Consider the following 20807-nt stretch of genomic DNA (forward strand, 5'->3'; position numbering starts at 1 on the left):
TAAGAACACAGTGGCCTCCATCATTCTTAAATGGAAGAAGTTAGGAACCGCCAAGACTCTTCCAGTTCCATTGGCCAACGTGCAATCACTAGAAAACAAACTCGCTGATCTACAGTCGAGACTATCCTTCCAACGGGACATTAAAAACGGTAATAATTTATGTTTCACAGAGTCGTCGCAGAACAACGACACGGATACATGGCTGGTTTTTCTGTGTATCGCCAGGACAGAGTAGCTACGTCTGGTAAGATGTATTTGTCAATAACTGCTGGTGCGCGATGACTAATGTTAAAGAAGTCTTGAGGTATTGCTCGCCTGAGGTAGAGTACATCGTGATAAGCTCTATTATTCGTAGCCGTCTATATACCACCACAAACAGACGCGGGCACTAAGACCGCACTCAACCAGCTATAAAAGACCTTAAGCAAACAAGAAAATGCTCACCCAGAAGCAGTGCTCCTAGAGGCTGGGTACTAATATCCGTTTACCTAATTTCTACCAGAATGTCACATGTGCAACCAGGAAACAAATCTAGAAAATTTACTCCACACACAGACACGCATACAGAGCTCTCCCTCACCCTCCATTTGGCATATCTGACCATAATTATATCCTCCTGATTCCTGCTTACAAGCAAAAACTAAAGCAGGAAGTACCAGTGACTCATTCAATACGAAAGTGGTCCGTGCACGCACGCACATATATATACACACACACACACACACACCAACCAGAAGCCATGGACTACAGGCAACATACGCACCGAGCTAAAGGCTAGAAATGCCACTTTCAAGGAGCAGGACACGAATCTGGACGCTTATAAGAAATCCTGCTATGCCCTCAGATGAACCATCAAACAGGAAAAGAGTCAATACAGGACTAAGATTGATTCCTACTACACCGGCTCTGGCGCTCGTTGGATGTGGCAGGGCTTGCAAACTATTACGGACTACAAAGGGAAACCCAGCCGAGAGCTGCCCTGTGACGCGAGCTTACTAGACGAGCTTAATTCCTTTTATGCTCGCATCAAGGCAATCAACACTGAAGCATGCATGAGAGCAACTGTTCCGGACGACTGTGTGATCACGGTCTCCGTAGCCGATGTGAGCAAGACCTTTAACTTCTTGCGACTACAGGGGGTGCTGTTTTCTCATTAGCATAATTGCATTACAGATTAAACGGCTTCCTACTAAATTCTTGCTCGTACAATATGCATATTATTACTATTATTGGATAGAAAACACTCTCTAGTTTCTATAGGCGTTGGAATTTTGTCTCTGAGTGGAACAGAACTCATTCTACAGCAATTTCCCTGACATGGAGTCAGATTTCACACATTTTGGCCCCTGATCTGGAGTCAGTTTAAAGGCCACTGTGAACGCTATCAGGATACGGACACTGCTTACGTCTTCCCCTGGATGCCTTTACGTGATGACGATTTGAATGGTATCGATTGCGCAATCACAGCCCCTATAAAACAAAAACACGTGTAGGTAGGAACTCTTTTCCAGATGCGTCGGGCGCGCGGTGGACACCGACCTGCTCTTTTTCCAAGCATTAGTGTAGCCAGTTATATTTCTCCGGTCATGTTTCTACTCGTTATAGGAGTTAAAAACATCATAAGGTAGTTAATTTAAACCGTTTTATAGCAATTTATATCCGTTTAGTGCGATTTTGGGACATTTATTTCTGAGACACTGTGAATCTCTGGGCACGGTTCCAGTTCATGCCGAACGCAATGGGCATTTCTACATGGCAAGAGGACAGCTTTCGACCAAAAGACGATTAGACCCAAGAAAGGATTCTTTGCCCAAGATTCTGATGGAAGAACAGCTCAAAGTAGGAACAATTTATTATGATAAATCGTGTTTCTGTCGAGAAATGTTAATCGCTTATGACGCCATTTTGTTTGACGTAGCTTCGCTTGGCGCAAACTGTATTGAAAAGTAAGGATAATTAAAAAAATGTAAATCAGCGATTGTATTAAGAATTAAATTGTCTATCAATCGCTGTCCACCCTATATTTTTTAGTCACGTTTATGAGTATTTATGTATACGACTAGATCACTGTCTAATATGGCGCACGACATTGTCTGACCAGCTGGGCAACTTTTGTCATTGTCTAACCATGATTTTGGTGGCTAAATATGCACATTTTCGAACAAACTGTATATGTATGTTGTAATGTGATGTTACAGGAGTGTCATCTGAAGAATTCTGAGAAGGTTAGTGAAAAAATTAATATATTTTGGCGATGTTTACGTTATCGCTCTCTTTGGCTAGAATCAATGCTCTGGTAACGTTTGCATATGTGGTATGCTAATATAACGATTTATTGTGTTTTCGCTGTAAGACACTTAGAAAATCTGAAATATTGTCTGTATTCACAGGATCTGTGTCTTTCGATTAGTGTATGCTGTGTATTTTTACGAAATGTTTGATGATTAGTAATTAGGTAAACACGTTGCTCTATGTATTTATTCTAGTCCATTTGTGACGGTGGGTGCAATTGTAAACTATGATATCTACCTGAAATATGCACATTTTTCTAACAAAACCTATCCTATACCATAAATATGTTATCAGACTGTCATCTGATGAGGTTTTTTCTTGGTTAGTGGCTATCAATATCTTAGTTTAGCCGAATTGGTGATAGCACCTGATGGAGTAAGAAACTGATGGAGTTAGAAAAGTGGTGTCTTTTGCTAACGTGGTTAGCTAATAGATTTACATATTTTGTCTTCCCTGTAAAACATTTTAAAAATCTGAAACGGTGGCTTTATTCACAAGATCTGTATCTTTCATTAGGTGTCTTGGACTTGTGATTTAATGATATTTAGATGCTACTATTTAATTGTGACGCTATGCTAGGCTATGCTACTCAGTGTGGGGGGGGTGGGGGGTGATCCCGGACCCGGGGTAGATACTCGTGAAAGGTTAAACAGGTCAATATTCACAAGGTTGCAGGGCCAGACGGATTACCAGGGTGTGTACCCCCAGCATTCACGGACCAACTGGCAAGTGTCTTCACTGACATTTTCAACCTCTCCCTGACCGAGTCTGTACTACCCATGTTTCAAGCAGACCACCATAGCCCCTGTGCCCAAGAATGCAAAGGCAACCTGCCTAAATGACTACTGCCCCATAGCACTTATGTTAGTAGCCATGAAGTACTTAGAAAGGCTGGTCATGACTCACATCAACACAAACATCCTGGAAACCCTAGACCCACTCCAATTCGCATACCGTCCCAACAGATCCACAGATGACACAATCTCAAATCGCACTCCATACTGCCCTTTCACACCTGGACAAATGGAACACCTATGTGAGAATGCTGTTCATTGCCTACAGCTCAGCATTCAACACCATAGTGCCCACAAAGCTCATCATTAAGCTAAGGACCCTGGGACTAAACACCTCCCTCTGCAACTGGATCCTGGACTTCCTGATGGGCAGCCCCCCCCTGGTGTTGTTGCCTACCCTTACCACATCTGCCACGCTGATCCGCAACACCGGTTCCCCTCAGGGGTGTGTGCTCAGTCACCTCCTGCACTCCCTGTTCACCCACGACTTTGTGGCCAAGCATGACTCCAACGCCATCATTAAGGTTGCTGATGACACAACAATGGTAGGCCTGATCACCGACAACAACGAGAAAACCTATAGGGTGGAGGTCAGAGACCTGTTAGTGTGGTGCCAGGCCAACAACCTCTCCTTCAACGTGAGCAAGACAAAGGAGATGATCGTGGACTACAAGAAAAGGAGGGCCGAACAGGCCCCCAATAACGTCGACGGGGCTGAAGTGGAGCAGGTTGAGAGCTGCAAGTTCCTTGGTGTCCAATTCTCCAAAAAACGATCATGGTCCAAACACACAAAGACAGTCGTGAAGAGGGCACGACAAAACCTTTTCCCCCTCGGGAGACTTAAAGCATTTGGCATGGGTCCCCAGATCCTCAAAAGGTTCTACAGCTGCACTATCGAGAGCATCCTGACCGATAGCGTCACCGCCTGCTATGGCAACTGCTCGGTATCTGACTGTAAGGTGCTAGAGGGTAGTGCGTACGGCCCAATACATCACTGGGGCCAAGCTTCCTGCCCTCCAGGACCTATATACCAGGCGGTGTCAGAGTAAGGCCCCAAGAAAATGTCAGAGTCCAATCACCCTAGGTATAGACTGTTATCTCTGCTACCGCACTGCAAGCAGTACCGGAGCGGCAAGACTAAGTCAAAAAGGCTCCTGAACAGCTTCTATCCCCAAGCTATAAGACAGCTGAACAATTAATCAGATGGCCACCCAGACTATTTACATTGACCCCCCCCTTTTGTTTTTACACTGCTGCTACCCGCTGTTTATCATCATCTACGCTTAGTCACTTTACCCCTACCTACATGTACAAATTACCTTGACTAAGCTGTACACCCGCACAGTTACTCGGTACCGGTGCCCCCTGTATTTAGCCTCGTTAGTAACAGTAGAATTACGTAAGTAAGTAAAGTAAAAATACAGTAAATATTTTATTAACTCCATTTCTTGAACTGCACTGTTGTTTAAGGGCTTGTAAGCATTTCATGGTAAGCATTTTATTGTATTCAGTGCATATGACAAATAACATTTGACTTTTATTTCAGTTTTTAATAAATTAGCAAAAATGTCTAAAACCCCATTTTTGCTTTGTCATTATGGGGTACTGTGTGTAGATTGATGAAAAAATACAATTGAATCCACTTTAGAATAAGGCGGCAACGTACACTAACAAAGTTGCAGTTTTTACAGTAAAACGTACAGTAATTCCAAGTTTTATCTATTAACAATATGTTGTAGACTGCAATGCATCTTGGTTCAACTAATGATTACATTTTATAACAGTAAATGATACGCAAACAAAATACAGGCACGATGATTTACAGCTAATACCGGTTAGTCCTAGGCCCATTGGATTATGGGTCTTTTTGGGTGAATTCTTGTAGAAGACCTCTACATTGAAGCAGCCATCAGGTGGGTTAAGTTATATTTTACGACGTTAAAAAAACCTACAGAATCACATAGCCTATTGTAAACAATTGGCCATTTGGGCACATCTCGCTTTCCACATGCCCGGGCAGTCTCGTGATGGAAGCGAACATCTGCAATTACGGTCAGTAGGCTACATGAAATTTGTTGAATTTTTATATAAAATGTTGCGTCGGGAGCCCGTGAATCGGTTTGAAAATGAAGACTCGCAGAGATACTTGACAGTCTAAAACTGTTATACTTAATAGCCTAGTCCATGCTGTGTTTCCCCAAATATGTTTTATCTGTGAGAGCTAAAAGTTAGCTGTGCCCTCCCTTAGCTAAATATTGGAACGTTGTTTGAATCAAGATGGAATAGATTCTAGATGTATTTTCGTTATGTCCGTTATGGCTTGACGGTTCGAATGTTTAATCAGTCTGTCGGCGAGCTAGCTGCATTATAACTGCCATTTGAGGTGAATTTAGGTGAACTATTCTCAGCCACAAACGTTAGCTTACTATTCTCAATTGAATTTTTTATATAACTTATATTTTGGATTCTAGAAATAAGTCAAGATTACTGCAGCTTGAGCTGAGACAGCTGATTTGTTTTTTTAAATGATCCAGAATCAACCTTACAGTTAAAATGTTTCAGTGCAAATCGTGTATGCATGATTCTAATACAGTAGTATCACTCGTACAGCAAATGAAACAGAAATGCACCCAATTGCTCATTTAATTGTGGCGTGCCCAAATGTTCCCGTCCATTCAGACAATTTACTGCCTTTAAGTCTCACTTTTACAGAGACCACAAGGGATATTAAAGGTCTGTGAAAAGTGCTCAATTTCAACCAGCAGAAGAAATCAGTTCAGATGTTTACATTTGACTAAATGTATTTCTCATTTGAAGGATAATTTGCAAAAGGGCAGAGAAATTGCCCTTTTATGGGATGTGAAAAAACATATGCTGTTAAATCTAAATTTGCATCTCATATATCCAGAACAAACAAAAACACCTTTGTCAAATATGCATATGAGACAGTGTTGGAAACACAAACTGAAAATGTTACTGAGACCCCTGGTGTCTACAGAGAATTACTTTTCCGAGGACCTAGAGGCGGCCCCTTGGACAGTGTTGATGAAGCTCTCTGTACAAAAAAAATCTTACATGGTTTTATTTAAAGCTTCAGGAAAAGTTATTGTTACCTGTGTCTGTCACTCAGTCTATTATTGAAGAATTTCAAGATATCCATGACCTTGGTCAAGCACATCTTTCAAGGAGAAGCTCAAGGAGAAGTTGGTTGTACTATTCTGACATTATACACTGCTCAAAATAATAAAGGGAACACTTAAACAACACAATGTAACTCCAAGTCAATCACACTTCTATGAAATCAAACTGTCCACTTAGGAAGCAACACTGATTGACAATAAATTTCACATGCTGTTGTGCAAATGGAATAGACAAAAGGTGGAAATTATAGGCAATTAGCAAGACACCCCCAAAAAAGGAGTGATTCTGCAGGTGGTGACCACAGACAACTTCTCAGTTCCTATGCTTACTGGCTGATGTTTTGGTCACTTTTGAATGCTGGCGGTGCTCTCACTCTAGTGGTAGCATGAGACGGAGTCTACAACCCACACAAGTGGCTCAGGTAGTGCAGTTCATCCAGGATGGCACATCAATGCGAGCTGTGGCAAAAAGGTTTGCTGTGTCTGTCAGCGTAGTGTCCAGAGCATGTTGGCGCTACCAGGAGACAGGCCAGTACATCAGGAGACGTGGAGGAGGCCGTAGGAGGGCAACAACCCAGCAGCAGGACCGCTACCTCCGCCTTTGTGCAAGGAGGTGCACTGCCAGAGCCCTGCAAAATGACCTCCAGCAGGCCACAAATGTGCATATGTCAGCATATGGTCTCACAAGGGGTCTGAGGATCTCATCTCGGTACCTAATGGCAGTCAGGCTACCTCTGGCGAGCACATGGAGGGCTGTGCGGCCCCACAAAGAAATGCCACCCCACACCATGACTGACCCACCGCCAAACCGGTCATGCTGGAGGATGTTGCAGGCAGCAGAACATTCTCCACGGCGTCTCCAGACTCTGTCACGTCTGTCACGTGCTCAGCGTGAACCTGCTTTCATCTGTGAAGAGCACAGGGCGCCAGTGGCGAATTTGCCAATCTTGGTGTTCTCTGGCAAATGCCAAACGTCCTGCACGGTGCTGGGCTGTAAGCACAACCCCCACCTGTGGACGTCGGGCCCTCATACCACCCTCATGGAGTCTGTTTCTGACCGTTTGAGCAGACACATGCACATTTGTGGCCTGCTGGAGGTCATTTTGCAGGGCTCTGGCAGTGCACCTCCTTGCACAAAGGCGGAGGTAGCGGTCCTGCTGCTGGGTTGTTGCCCTCCTACGGCCTCCTCCACGTCTCCTGATGTACTGGCCTGTCTCCTGGTAGCGCCAACATGCTCTGGACACTACGCTGACAGACACAGCAAACCTTTTTGCCACAGCTCGCATTGATGTGCCATCCTGGATGAACTGCACTACCTGAGCCACTTGTGTGGGTTGTAGACTCCGTCTCATGCTACCACTAGAGTGAGAGCACCGCCAGCATTCAAAAGTGACCAAAACATCAGCCAGGAAGCATAGGAACTGAGAAGTTGTCTGTGGTCACCACCTGCAGAATCACTCCTTTTTTGGGGGTGTCTTGCTAATTGCCTATAATTTCCACCTTTTGTCTATTCCATTTACACAACAGCATGTGAAATTTATTGTCAATCAGTGTTGCTTCCTAAGTGGACAGTTTGATTTCACAGAAGTGTGATTGACTTGGAGTTACATTGTGTTGTTTAAGTGTTCCCTTTATTTTTTTGAGCAGTGTACATTCTTAAAATAAAGTGGTGATCCTAACTGACATAAAACAGGGAATTTTTACTCGGATTAAATGTCAGGAATTGTGGAAAAACTGAGTTTAAATGTATTTGGCTAAGGTGTATGTAAATTTCCGACTTCAACTGTATGTGTGTGTATACACACACGTCATTTCTTACCGAGCAGTGATGCCCAAAGATTACAGATTGCCTTTGCCGATCACTCATCATCTTCATTCATCAGTGAGTCAATGGCTTGAATAGTCATTGACTCACTCACGCGTTGAAAATGAACGGGTTGGCGTCACATTCCGTGCCAGGCACACCTGTGAGCTCTGGAACTCCACCCCTGACAGGCAGAGTCAACAAACAGTATTCCATTATATGTGTTGACTGAATATAAGCAAGTAGTGTCTGCTAAATAATCAAGTTAGATTTCTCCAGAAATAAATCATTCTAAAAAACAAACTGCTTATATTTACAAATTAGTGAGAATGTCTCACACCATGTTCAAGAATTGCCTTTTTCCTCACTCACTCTAGGTTAAATGAAAACAAAATCTCCAAAATATTGTTACGTTTTAAACAAAGCGATTATTATTAATTAATTTAACAAACTGTTAGAATTATACAAAAAGACCCTTCGATATTCAGATATTCTCACAGATCCTAACGAAAAATGCACCTTAGATATTAATAGACTCCTCCAATCCTCTAAATGTAATTGTTGGCGGAGAGTCACATCATTGAAAAAAAATATTTTTATATATACTGTTAAAAATGGTGTAGGTCATTTATTTAAAGAGCATATTGAAGTTAGAAGCAAAAGCCTACAACTATTTTACCACTGTTTTGGCTGCTCTGAGACAAGCACGACACAGGGATTCTTTAGCTAAATAGCCCAGTACTGTACTGCCGGACATCACGTTGTACAGCGCCATATTTTCCTTTCCATCCTAACAGAAACCCAGAAGGTTTTTAGTTTTTCATAGAATAGAAACACCATAATATTAATCAAATTAATTAAGCAAGTACCAGTCTAAAGTCCAGACACACCTACTCATTCCAGGATTTTTCTTTATTTTTACTATTTTCTACATTGTAGAATAATATTGACGACATCACAACTATGAAATAACACATATGGAATCAGTTAAGAACAAATTCCTATTTACAAGGACAGCCTACTCCTTCCTCCCCAACAGGAAACCCCGGTCTCCCGCAATCTATAGTACAGACATGGCCTGCTCTCCCTTATGTAAGGAATTAGGCACTTTCCCATGTTAACTACAGTATGTATTGGAGACTGCACAGTAGCCCAATAAACAATGAAACACAGTTCGTTAATAAAATGTCACAATTGTAAAATAATCAGTTGGTCACCGGTTAAACTGATTATACATTGAATTTAGTCTTTGAGATGCTCAAACAAGTGTGTTTATCTGTAGTTGTTCTTCAACAAGAACACAACAGGCAAATGCATATGCGGTCCCAATGTCTAAATAGTGGCGGTAGGGATAGTTCAAACTGCAGTAGGATGGTTCTCACAGGTGAGATAATCAGCCCATGCTTGGTACCTTAGATACCGATAACGTGATAGGCAGACGTGATCAGCAGAGAAAGTACACAAGTTTTGATTGGTTTACAGTTTATTACTCAGCTGCGTTTTCCTGTCCAGCAAGCAAAAATAAAAGTATTTTGAAAAGAATTGACATTGCCAAAAAACAGAAATGTGTTTAGAAGGAATAAATATTAACAATATGTAAAAACCAGCTTCGAGAGATTGATCCTCTCAAAAACTAAGTCAGATAGCTAGCTGAAGGGTTGGGCGGTATCCAGATTTTCATAGTCATACCATCCTTCTCTCATCCCGGGATTTATAGTATTACCGGCATAGTACACAAGAGGGTGCAAAAAAAAACAACACAAACCCCCATTGGGTGTCTATTACCAGAATACTAACAAAATCTGCACAAGTAATAGCGAATATCAATGGGAGCTGCTAGCTAAATATGCTAATGAGCACAAACAAAAATAGACTAATTGCAAAGACAGGCAATCCAGCTCAAAGTTATACATACGTAGGTAGGAGCTACCGAATGTCATTGTTGGCGAGTTTGGATATTGACAAGCGAATGTGAATGAGAGACAGTGTGCAAATTAACTAAGTTGACACATGCTTGTCTGAAGGAAAAACTCTACTGGCGCTAAAGCAGCATGTGTCTGTGTGGAGTCTGGTGTCGCTAGGGCAACGGGCCTGCCTGCTGGCCAAGAACACAGAGGAGAAAAATGCAAGGGAATCAAGCAGAGGCAGCTGTTCATATGTCAAAGCACTTTGGATGAGTTCTCAAACACAGCAAGAAGCAAACACTATATGATGCCCCGTCACCTTATTAATTCAGCCACTTGCTTAGATATCTGAGGGGTCACGTCAACACAGAACTCTACATTTTCCATTAGAAATATCATGATGCATTTTTTAAACGGAGATCGGAAATTCTTCTTGTAATTTCTTCTCAGCAGCAGACTAATTATGTCCTTCAGTTGTAATTCTCCACTGGGATGAGAATTCACAAAAAGCCATTCTATCAGCAGACAGCACCCTGACTGATGTGGAGCTACTGTTCTCCATCATTCTATCAGCAGACAGCACTCTGATGTGGAGCTACTGTTCTCCATCATTCTATCAGCAGACAGCACTCTGACTGATGTGTAGCTACTTTTCTCTGGTACTTTTCTTGGTGTAGCCAGCCTACTTTTCTCCAGTAGATTTAAAGATGAACTTTAAGCAAATCAGTAGGAAATGTAGCTGGCTACATTCTTTCTTTTATAAACATTGGAAACATGATGGCCATGCATAGTTTTTGCAAAAATGACATTTGTCATTGTAAGCTAATTTTCTGGTGTGGCTGCCAGCCAAATAGCGTTGCACTTCTGTTGCTATCTGATGAAAATGACATTTTCTGCCTAATGTGTTGCACTAATGTATTTTCTGTGAAGTAAAACTGCAGTGCACGTCCCTGATCATTCTATTTAAGCAACAAAAAAAACTCTTGACTTTCAATATAAAACTCGACCCCTGTCAATACACAGCTGGACTCCGGCTTTCTCGACTTGTTCTGTGGAACTACAGTAAGCTTCATAGTGTAAAGACCCTGGGTTTATAAGCGCGGATATCGACTCTGCCGCTGAGCATGCTTTTGCGGCACAGTCGATAGCGCGCTGGAGTTCGGGCTAGCAGGCAGGGTTCGAGGCCTGCTTCCTGCCTGTTTCATTACATTGGTGTCAGAAGTGATCGGACCTTGCATCCACGACAGTGCGTGTGCTTGGCCGGTGAGCGCGTTCCTGTGAGACGTAGAGTCGCAAGCTAGAACGAGGACGCGCTCTTTGAAAGGAGGGAGTAGTGTAACGACCCTGGGTTTATAAGCGCGGATATCGACTCTGCCGCTTGAGCATGCTTTTGCCGCACAGTCGATAGCGCGCTGGACTTCTGGCTAGAAAGTCGAGGGTTCGAGACCTGCTCCCTGCCTGTTTCATTACAATACTGTAAAATAATGTGACATAAACAACTCAATCTGCTTTATCTCCTAACGTATTGCACAAGTTGGCGGCAGGTATTTACTTAAAAAGTAACTACAAATATTTACATTTATTTTAAAACTTCAATTAAATAGTTACCTGTATTGACAGTATTGAAAAACCATGCCGTGTCTATTTCTAAATAACCCAGTATATGGTATATACGGTATACCGCCCAAGCCTACTAAATAGCCATGATCCGACCATGTACCATGCTAGCTTTTGTCATTAGCTAGGTAGCCTACTAGCTAGCAAACCAAATCATATCATGGTAGATATGGCATGATGGCAATATGTTGAAAACACTGATAAGAAAAATCTAAATAAAGACTTAGCTACCTAATGTATTTGATCTGCTATCAAGACTGGGTGTAATGCATTTTAACTTAATTATGCACAACAACCTAGAGTTGTGGTGTTATTTTAGAAGCCAATTTGTTGACTATCAATCATTATCGTTCTTCACAGCACGAGAGCTGGCAACATTCGACCACTGCCACCTCGCGCTAAATCACTGACAAGCAAACAATTTACATTGTAACAACTTTGCTACATCTCAGGCGGACGCATCTCAGTTAATATGTGAAACTAACGTATCATGCAATGTCACAGGAGGAAAAACTAGAAAGATAGAAACTGGGCATTGTAATGGCAGTTTCTTGCAAATGCAATAGTCTCGTGTACATTTACCTATGAATGAAATACGGGCTGTTTTCACTGTCAATGTGTCAAACTATTCTAAAAGGATATACTACTATAATTATTCTAATGGTCCAGACATATGCTCCACCCCCCTTTACTCTCGTTCCCTCCCCCTCTGTCTACCTAAAACCATGCTTTGAGTCTGTCAATCGCATTCTATACATTTTCAAGAGTCCTACAAGCTAGTCCCACCACCCCCACACGGCTTGCTCCATTCCATTTATAATACTGGTAACAATGCGATGCTGCCTGCAGGCAGGTTACAGATCGATGTCAATGTACCAAATTAACGACCATTCAATTACATACACGCAAAGAGAATGCAATATATTAGCTAGTGTGCAAACATTATCAGGACTGGATCAAATGCTTACCTTGCTTTCGCTGATCTCTCATAACTCCATCCGGCTCCTGCGCCCAAATCACCGAACCCTGTTCCCGGGTAATTTCTATCCATTTTTCATTTATGAGAAATTAGTTACAAGGACGAAAACTCGGAGTATTAGTAATTTTCACAGAATTGGGGTATCAGTCTTCCCCGTGATCGATTGACTATTTTCCCCGTTTCATTAGAAAATCATCGGGATTGGAAAACAGTATATTGAAAGAGAAATGGAGGGGAGGAGAAAACTGGACAAAAAAGAGGGGTCAGGGATGTACTCCAACCACCTCCAAAAATCAGTCTCTCCTTTCCTACACTTTCCTCTAAAAATAATTTACACAACTGCCAAATTGCAACGACGCTATACACGATCATGATAAATTATCGATAAATTGCAGAGAAACATTCATGCCGTACACCATCCCCTTTATTACTAGAGCAAATGCATTGTTCCGCGACTGAAAAGATTTAACATCGATATCTCACGACTGTTCCAAATAGTATCAAACGATAAATGATCATAGAACAGTTATCGTGATTTATTTAGCATGCAAAATGCCTTCCCATCCTGAAATCGTTGTGGGCTAGCAGATGCTACTAGTTAATAGCTAGCTAGCCCTGTCGACGCATCAAAATAAAACTGGGTTGCTATTTATATAGCCTTCTACCATTCCTTCTCCTTTTTTACATTACAAAATAATGATTACGACGATATCGCGACATCTGGAAACCATAATCTAAATTCCGAAAATCGATGAAGACGGAAAGTAGGCCTCGTTCTTTATATTTTTAGTCTTTTTCCTCGGAAGACGCCATTTTTGAAGGCGGCTGGCTCTCTATCCTTTCTCCCTCCCCTCACTCACGTCGCTCAAACACACGCGCACTGGGTCTGTTGTGTCCTCCATTCACCGGTTCTCACGGGTCGTCACTAGTTACCACAGCGACAAAGTAATAACCCCCGCCTATTTCTTACTTTTCTCTTCTTAAAATCGGATTTTCAACCTAACCTCAACCACACTGCTAACCTTATGCCAAACCTTAAATTAAGACCAAAAAGCAAATTTTTGTTTTCATGATTTTTTACGATATATCCAATTTTGACTTTGTAGCTGTAGGAACTAGTGGAAACCGTTCTCATGAGAAGGGGAGGGGCTATACCAGTAGGGGCTGGATCCTCTGATGTTACATCCAGTATAGCATCCAGCTCAGGGTGACAACATCCTGCATAGCATCCGGCTGAGTTTTACATACAGCATGTAACTATGAACTGAGATACCTACTGCAGCCCTCATCCTCGACCCGTTCTGCCAGTCACATTCTGTTAAAGTTCCCCGAAGCACACACACCCCTGGGTCGCTCATCTTTTCAATTCGCTGCAGCTAGCGACTGGAACGAGCGGCAACAAACACTCAAACTGGAGTTTTATCTCAATCTCTTCATTCAGACTCAATCATGGACACTCTTATTGACAGTTGTGGCTGCTTTGTGTGATGTATTGTTGTCTCTCCCTTCTTGCCCTTTGTACTGTTGTCTGTGCCCAATAATGTTTGTACCATGTCTTGTGCAGCTACCATGTTGTGCTGCTACAATGCTATGTTGTTGTCTTAGGTCTCTATGTAGTGTTGTGGTGTCTCTCGCGTGATGTGTGTTTCGTCCTATATTTTTATTTTATTTTTAATCCCGTCCCCGCAGGAAGCATTTTGCCTTTTGTTAAGCCGTCATTGTAAAATAGGATTTGCTCTTAACTGACCTGCTTAGTTAAATAAAGGTTTTAAAAAAACATTTTGAAAACCTGGATGTAACACTTCAAAATAGGAATCCCCCTACATGTCATGCTAAACTGAAAAATAACAGTCCCTCAACTTCTCATGACAAAATAAATCCTGCGATTTCGATTTCAAAATTAAAGTCCCTCTGTTTGTCATGCCAAAATAAGTCGTGCTGTTTCCAATTTCAAAATTAAAGTCCCTCGATTTGTCACGCTAAAATAAATCCCGAAACTCCCATTTCAAACTAAAAGTCTCGCAATTTGTCATTCAAATATAAAAGTTCTGCGATTTCCCAATTTCAAAATAAGAGTCAAATAAAATGTTATTTGTCACATGTGCCGAAAACAACAGGTGTAGACCTTACAGAGAAATGCTTACTTATAAGCCCTTAATAACCAACAATGCAGTTCAGAAAAATACCTACAAAAAGTAAGAAATAATTAAAGAGCAGCAGTAAAATAACAATAGTGAGGCTATATCCTGGGGGTACCCGTACAGAATCAATGTGCGGGGGCACCGGTGTCAAGGTAAAATGTACATGTAGGTAGAGTTATTAAAGTGACTATGCATAGATAATAACAGAGAGTAGCAGGAGCGTAAAGGGGGGGGCAATGCAAATAGTCTGGGTAGCCATTTGATTAGATGTTCAGGAGTCTTATGGCTTGGGGGTAGAAGCTGCTTTGTAGCCTCTTGAACCTAGACTTGGCGCTCCAGTACCACTCGCCATGCGGTAGGTGGCTGGAGTCTGAATATTTTTGGGGCCTTCCTCTGACACCGCCTGGTATAGAGGTCGTGGATGGCAGGAAGCTTGGTACCGGTGATTTCCCAAGCCAAAATTACTTGCTTAAAAAAATTCAAGCGGTGTGCGCGTGCATATGTATTCACCCCCTTTGCTATGAAGCCCCTAATTAAGATCTGGTGCAAGCAATTACCTTCAGAATTCACACAATTAGTTAAATAAAGTCCACCTGTGTGCAATCGAAGTGTCACATGATCTCAGTATATATACACCTGTTCTGAAAGGGCTCACAGTCTGCAACACCACTAAGCAAGCGGCACCATGAAGACCAAGGAGCTCTTCAAACAGATCAGGGACAAAGTTGTTGAGAAATACAGATTAGGGTTGGGTTATAAAAAATATATAAAAAACTTTGAACATCCCTCGGAGCACCATTAAATCCATTATTAAAAACATTGAAAGAATATGGCACCACAACAAACCTGCCAAGAGAGGGCCGCCCACCAAAACTCACAGACCAGGCAAGGAGGGCATTAATCAGAGAGGCAACAAAGAGATCAAAGATAAAAAATAAGCAAACACGGTTGGTGTTCGCCAAAAGGCATGTTGTTGACTCCCAAAACATATGGAACAAGGTACTCTGGTCAGATGAGACTAAAATTGCGCTTTTTGGTCATCAAGGAAAACACTATGTCTGGCGCAAACCCAACAAGTCTCATCAACCCGAGAACACCATCCCCACAGTGAAGCATGGTGGTGGCAGCATCATGCTGTAGGGATGTTTTTCATCGGCAGGGACTGGGAAACTGGTCAGAATTGAAGGAATAATGGATGGCGCTAAATACAGGGAAATTCTTGAGGGAAACCTGTTTCAATCTTCCAGAGATTTGAGACTGGGATGTAGATTATCCCAGTCTGCTGTTCCCACATGCTTCAAGAGGGCCACCATTGTTCCTGTTCCCAAGAAAGCTAAGGTAACTGAGCTAAACGACTACCGCCCCGTAGCACTCACTTCCGTCATCATGAAGTGCTTTGAGAGACTAGTCAAGGACCATATCACCTCCACCCTACCGGACACCCTAGACCCACTCCAATTTGCTTACCGACCCAATAGGTCCACAGACGACGCAATCGCAACCACACTGCACACTGCCCTAACCCATCTGGACAAGAGGAATACCCATGTGAGAATGCTGTTCATCGATTACAGCTCAGCATTTAACACCATAGTACCCTCCAAACTCGTCATCAAGCTCGAGACCCTGGGTCTCGACCCCGCCCTGTGCAACTGGGTCCTGGACTTCCTGACGGGCCGCCCCCAGGTGGTGAGGGTAGGTAACAACATCTCCACCCCGCTGATCCTCAACACTGGGGCCCCACAAGGGTGCGTTCTGAGCCCTCTCCTGTACTCCCTGTTCACCCACGACTGCGTGGCCATGCACGCCTCCAACTCAATCATCAAGTTTGCGGATGACACTACAGTGGTAGGCTTGATTACCAACAACGACGAGACGGCCTACAGGGAGGAGGTGAGGGCCCTCGGAGTGTGGTGTCAGGAAAATAACCTCACACTCAACGTCAACAAAACAAAGGAGATGATTGTGGACTTCAGGAAACAGCAGAGGGAGCACCCCCCTATCCACATCGACGGGTCAGTAGTGGAGAAGGTGGAAAGTTTTAAGTTCCTCGGTGTACACATCACGGACAAACTGAATTGGTCCACCCACACAGACAGCGTTGTGAAGAAGGCGCAGCAGCGCCTCTTCAACCTCAGGAGGCTGAAGAAATTCGGCTTGTCACCAAAAGCACTCACAAACTTCTACAGATGCACAATCGAGAGCATCCTGTCGGGCTGTATCACCGCCTGGTACGGCAACTGCTCCGCCCACAACCGTAAGGCTCTCCAGAGGGTAGTGAGGTCTGCAGAACGCACCACCGGGGGCAAACTACCTGCCCTCCAGGACACCTACACCACCCGATGTCACAGGAAGGCCATAAAGATCATCAAGGACAACAACCACCCAAGCCACTGCCTGTTCACCCCGCTATCATCCAGAAGGCGAGGTCAGTACAGGTGCATCAAAGCAGGGACCGAGAGACTGAAAAACAGCTTCTATCTCAAGGCCATCAGACTGTTAAACAGCCACCACTAACATTTAGCGGCCGCTGCCAACATACTGACTCAACTCCAGCCACTTTAAAAATGGGAATTGATGGAAATTATGTAAAAATGTACCACTAGCCACTTTAAACAATGCCACTTAATATAATGTTTACATACCCTACATTACCCATCTCATATGTATATACTGTACTCTATATCATCTACTGCATCTTGCCATCTTTATGTAATACATGTACCACTAGCCACTTTAAACTATGCCACTTTATGTTTACATACCCTACAGTACTCATCTCATATGTATATACCGTACTCTATACCATCTACTGCATCTTGCCATGCCGTTCTGTACCACCACTCATTCATATATCTTTATGTACATATTCTTTATCCCTTTACACTTGTGTGTGTGTATAAGGTAGTAGTTGTGGAATTGTTAGGTTAGATTACTTGTTGGTTATTACTGCATTGTCGGAACTAGAAGCACAAGCATTTCGCTACACTCGCATTAACATCTGCTAACCATGTGTATGTGACTAATAAAATTTGATTTGATTTGAGATTCACCTTCCAGCAGGACAATGACCCTAAGCATACTGCTAAAGCAACACTCGAGTGGTTTAAGGGGAAACATTTAAATGTCTTGGAATAGCCTAGTCAAAGCCTAGACCTCAATCCAATTGAGAATCTGTGGTATGACTTAAAGATCGCTGTACACCAGCGGAACCTATCCAACTTGAAGGAGCTGGAGCAGTTTTGCCTTGAAGAATGGGCAAAAATCCCAGTGGCTAGATGGGCCAAGGTTATAGAGACATACCCCAAAAATACTGGTTCAGTCTGCCTATCCTACAGTAACTGCCATTGGTAATAGAACAGTGACTATGTGTGTATGTGCTCACAGAAACATGTATGGAGCCAACATATGGAGACTTGCAGACTTACAGACGGGCTTGATACTGATGTCTCTAAATGGCACTGGGCATTACAATTTTACTTGAAACAACTTTTACTTATAATGTATTTTCTTTTCATTATTGAATTGAATGGTATCAGTCAATATGGGGTGTGAGTGAGAACCCTGTTTTTTTCTGCAACACGATCAGGGAACTCCTGTTGTACAGTGCCTTAAAAGTATTCATACCCCTTGACTTATACCACATTTTGTTTTACATCCTGATTTCAAAATGGATTAAATTGACACAATATCCCATAATGACAAATGCATTGAAAATTAAATCAGAAATCTTATTTACATATGTATTCACACCCCTGAGTCAATACTTTGTAGAAGCACCTTTGGCAGCGACTACAGCTGTGAGTCTTTCAGGGTAAGTCTCGTAGAGCTTTCCACACCTAGAGTGTGCAACATTATTATTTTCAGAATTCTTTAAGCTCTGTCAAGTTGGTTGTTCATTGCTAGTCAACCATTTTCAAATTTAATTCAAACCTGGAACTCGGCCACTCAGGAACATTTATTGTCTTTGGTAAGCAACTCCAGTGTAGATTTGGCTTTGTGTTTTAGCTTATTGTCCTGCTGAAAGATGAATTAATATCCCAGTGTTTGGTGGAAAGCAGACTGAACCAGGTTTTCCTCTAGGATTTTGCCTGTACTTAGCTTCATTCCATGTATTTTTTTTCTTGAAAAACTCCCCAGTCCTTAATGATTACAAGCATACCCATAATATGATGCAGCCACCACTATGCTTGAAAATATGAAGAGTGATACTCAGTAATGTGTTGTATTGGATTTTCCACAAACATAACACTTTGTGTTCAGGACAAAAAGTAAATTGCTTTGCCATATTTTTTTGCAGTATTACTTTAGTGCCTTGTTGCAAACAGGATGCATGTTTTGGAATATTTTGATTCTGTACAGGCTACCTTTTCACTCTGTCTGAGATCCTTTTTATGTCTCTATTTTGGTTTGGTCAGGGTGTGAGGTGGGGTGGGCATTCTATGTTTTGTGTTCTATGTTTTCTATTTCTATCAGAGGCAGCTGTCTGTCGTTGTCTCTGATTGAGAACCATACTTAGGTAGCCTTTTCCCACCTGTGTTTGTGGGTAGTTGTTTTCTGTTCTGTGTTGCTGCACCTGACAGGACTGTTTCGTTTTCGTTCATTCTCGTTGTTATTTTGTTTAGTGTTCTGTTTAAATAAAAATAACATGAACACTTACCACGCTGCGCTTTGGTCCACACCTAATTCAACAGACGATCGTTACACTGTCAATTAGGTTAGTATTGTGGAATAACTATAATGTTGTTGATCCATCCTCAGTTTTCTCCTATTACAGCCATTCAACTCTGTAACTGTTTTAAAGTCACCATTGGCCTCATGGTCTCCTTCCTCTCTGGCAACTGAGTTAGGAAAGACGCCTGTATCTTTGTAGTGACTGGGTGTATTGATACACCATCCAAAGTGTAATTAATAACTTCCCCATGCTCAAAGGGATATTCAATGTCTGCTTTTTATATATATGTTTTTACCCACCTAACAATAGGTGCTCTTATTTGCGAAGCATTGGATACCTCCCTGGACTTTGGTTGAATCTGTGTTTGAAATCCACTGCTTGACTGAGGGTCCTTACAGAGCTGAGTCATTCAAAAATCATGTTAAACACTATTATTACAACTTATTAGTCCATTCAACTTATGTGACTTAAGCATATTTTTACTCATTTAGGCTTGCCATAAAAGGGGTTGAATACTTATTGACTCAAGACATTTCAGCTTTTAATTTTTTATTAATTAATAAAACATTTTAAAAACATAATTCCACTTTGACATTACGGGGTGTTATTGTGTGTAGGCCAGTGACAAACAGAAATGTAATCCATTTTAAATTCTGTCTAACACAACACATTATGGAAAAAGTCTAAGGGTGTGAATACTTTCTGAAGGCACTGTATACTACACACGAATGTATGACCACTGTGGCATTGTTTGCGAAGGTACTGTAGACCCATTAACACCAGACACAATACCGCTAGGCACAGTATCTGTATCGCCTGGGAATGACACTGACCACGTTTACATGCGCCCAGTATTCCGGATAGTGGCTCATATCTCGCTTAAGGTCGTATTTGGGATAAGCTGTTTACATGCACAGTTGATATCCCACTCGCAAGATCCATGAATAAACAGAGTATTCCTAATTTAAGTTCATATGGGTTAAATGGAATAGTAACTGAAATATGGACACTGACTGTAGGCCTATAACCTCTTACAGGTAGCGAAATGTTACTTTTGCATTATGCATTTCTTGCAGTAAAATTATAGAACAAATGTTAATTTTATCTCAGGAACAGAGAAATATGATTGATTTCTTTCAGCATCTCTTGAGAAAATGTGAATAGGCGCGTAGTTTATCTTTGACACTGATATGCAAGCAGACAGTATTTAAACCACATAAAATATGCACCCAAGACGAACTGAAGTCTTAACAGAAACATGTTTAATAGTTTTCTCAGCTTTTCATTTCCTTAAAACCGGTCAAACTGATGACATTTTGCACAGGACCAATATTTCTGTTTTGGAGTGGTTTTCTCGGTCCCTAAACGAAACAGACAACCACCACGACAGGTCTGCCGACGAATACTCCATCCGCTGTGCCTTCAACCGGACTCCGTCGGACATCTGAGCAGACGCTTCTA

At 42.1% G+C, this 20807-nt stretch overlaps 1 protein-coding gene across 2 annotated transcripts in view; it reads right to left on the reverse strand.

Annotated features, from left to right (window-relative positions):
- Window positions 1-13393, reverse strand: part of LOC139541981 (proline-rich protein 12-like) — a 55719-nt gene extending 42326 nt beyond the window's left edge. The window contains exon 1 of one of the 2 annotated variants that reach the window (XR_011668435.1): window positions 12520-13393. Coding sequence is in view for 1 of the 2 variants with exons in the window: in XM_071346933.1 (XP_071203034.1) it covers window positions 12520-12602 (83 nt within the window). In the remaining variant the exon portion in view is untranslated. The remainder of the gene's footprint in view (window positions 1-12519) is intronic. The other variant, XM_071346933.1, reaches the window with a different exon arrangement.
- Window positions 13394-20807: the final 7414 nt, after the last annotated feature.

This window comes from Salvelinus alpinus, chromosome 17 (assembly GCF_045679555.1).
Source record: "Salvelinus alpinus chromosome 17, SLU_Salpinus.1, whole genome shotgun sequence".
In the NCBI taxonomy this organism is placed as follows: Eukaryota; Metazoa; Chordata; class Actinopteri; order Salmoniformes; family Salmonidae; genus Salvelinus; species Salvelinus alpinus.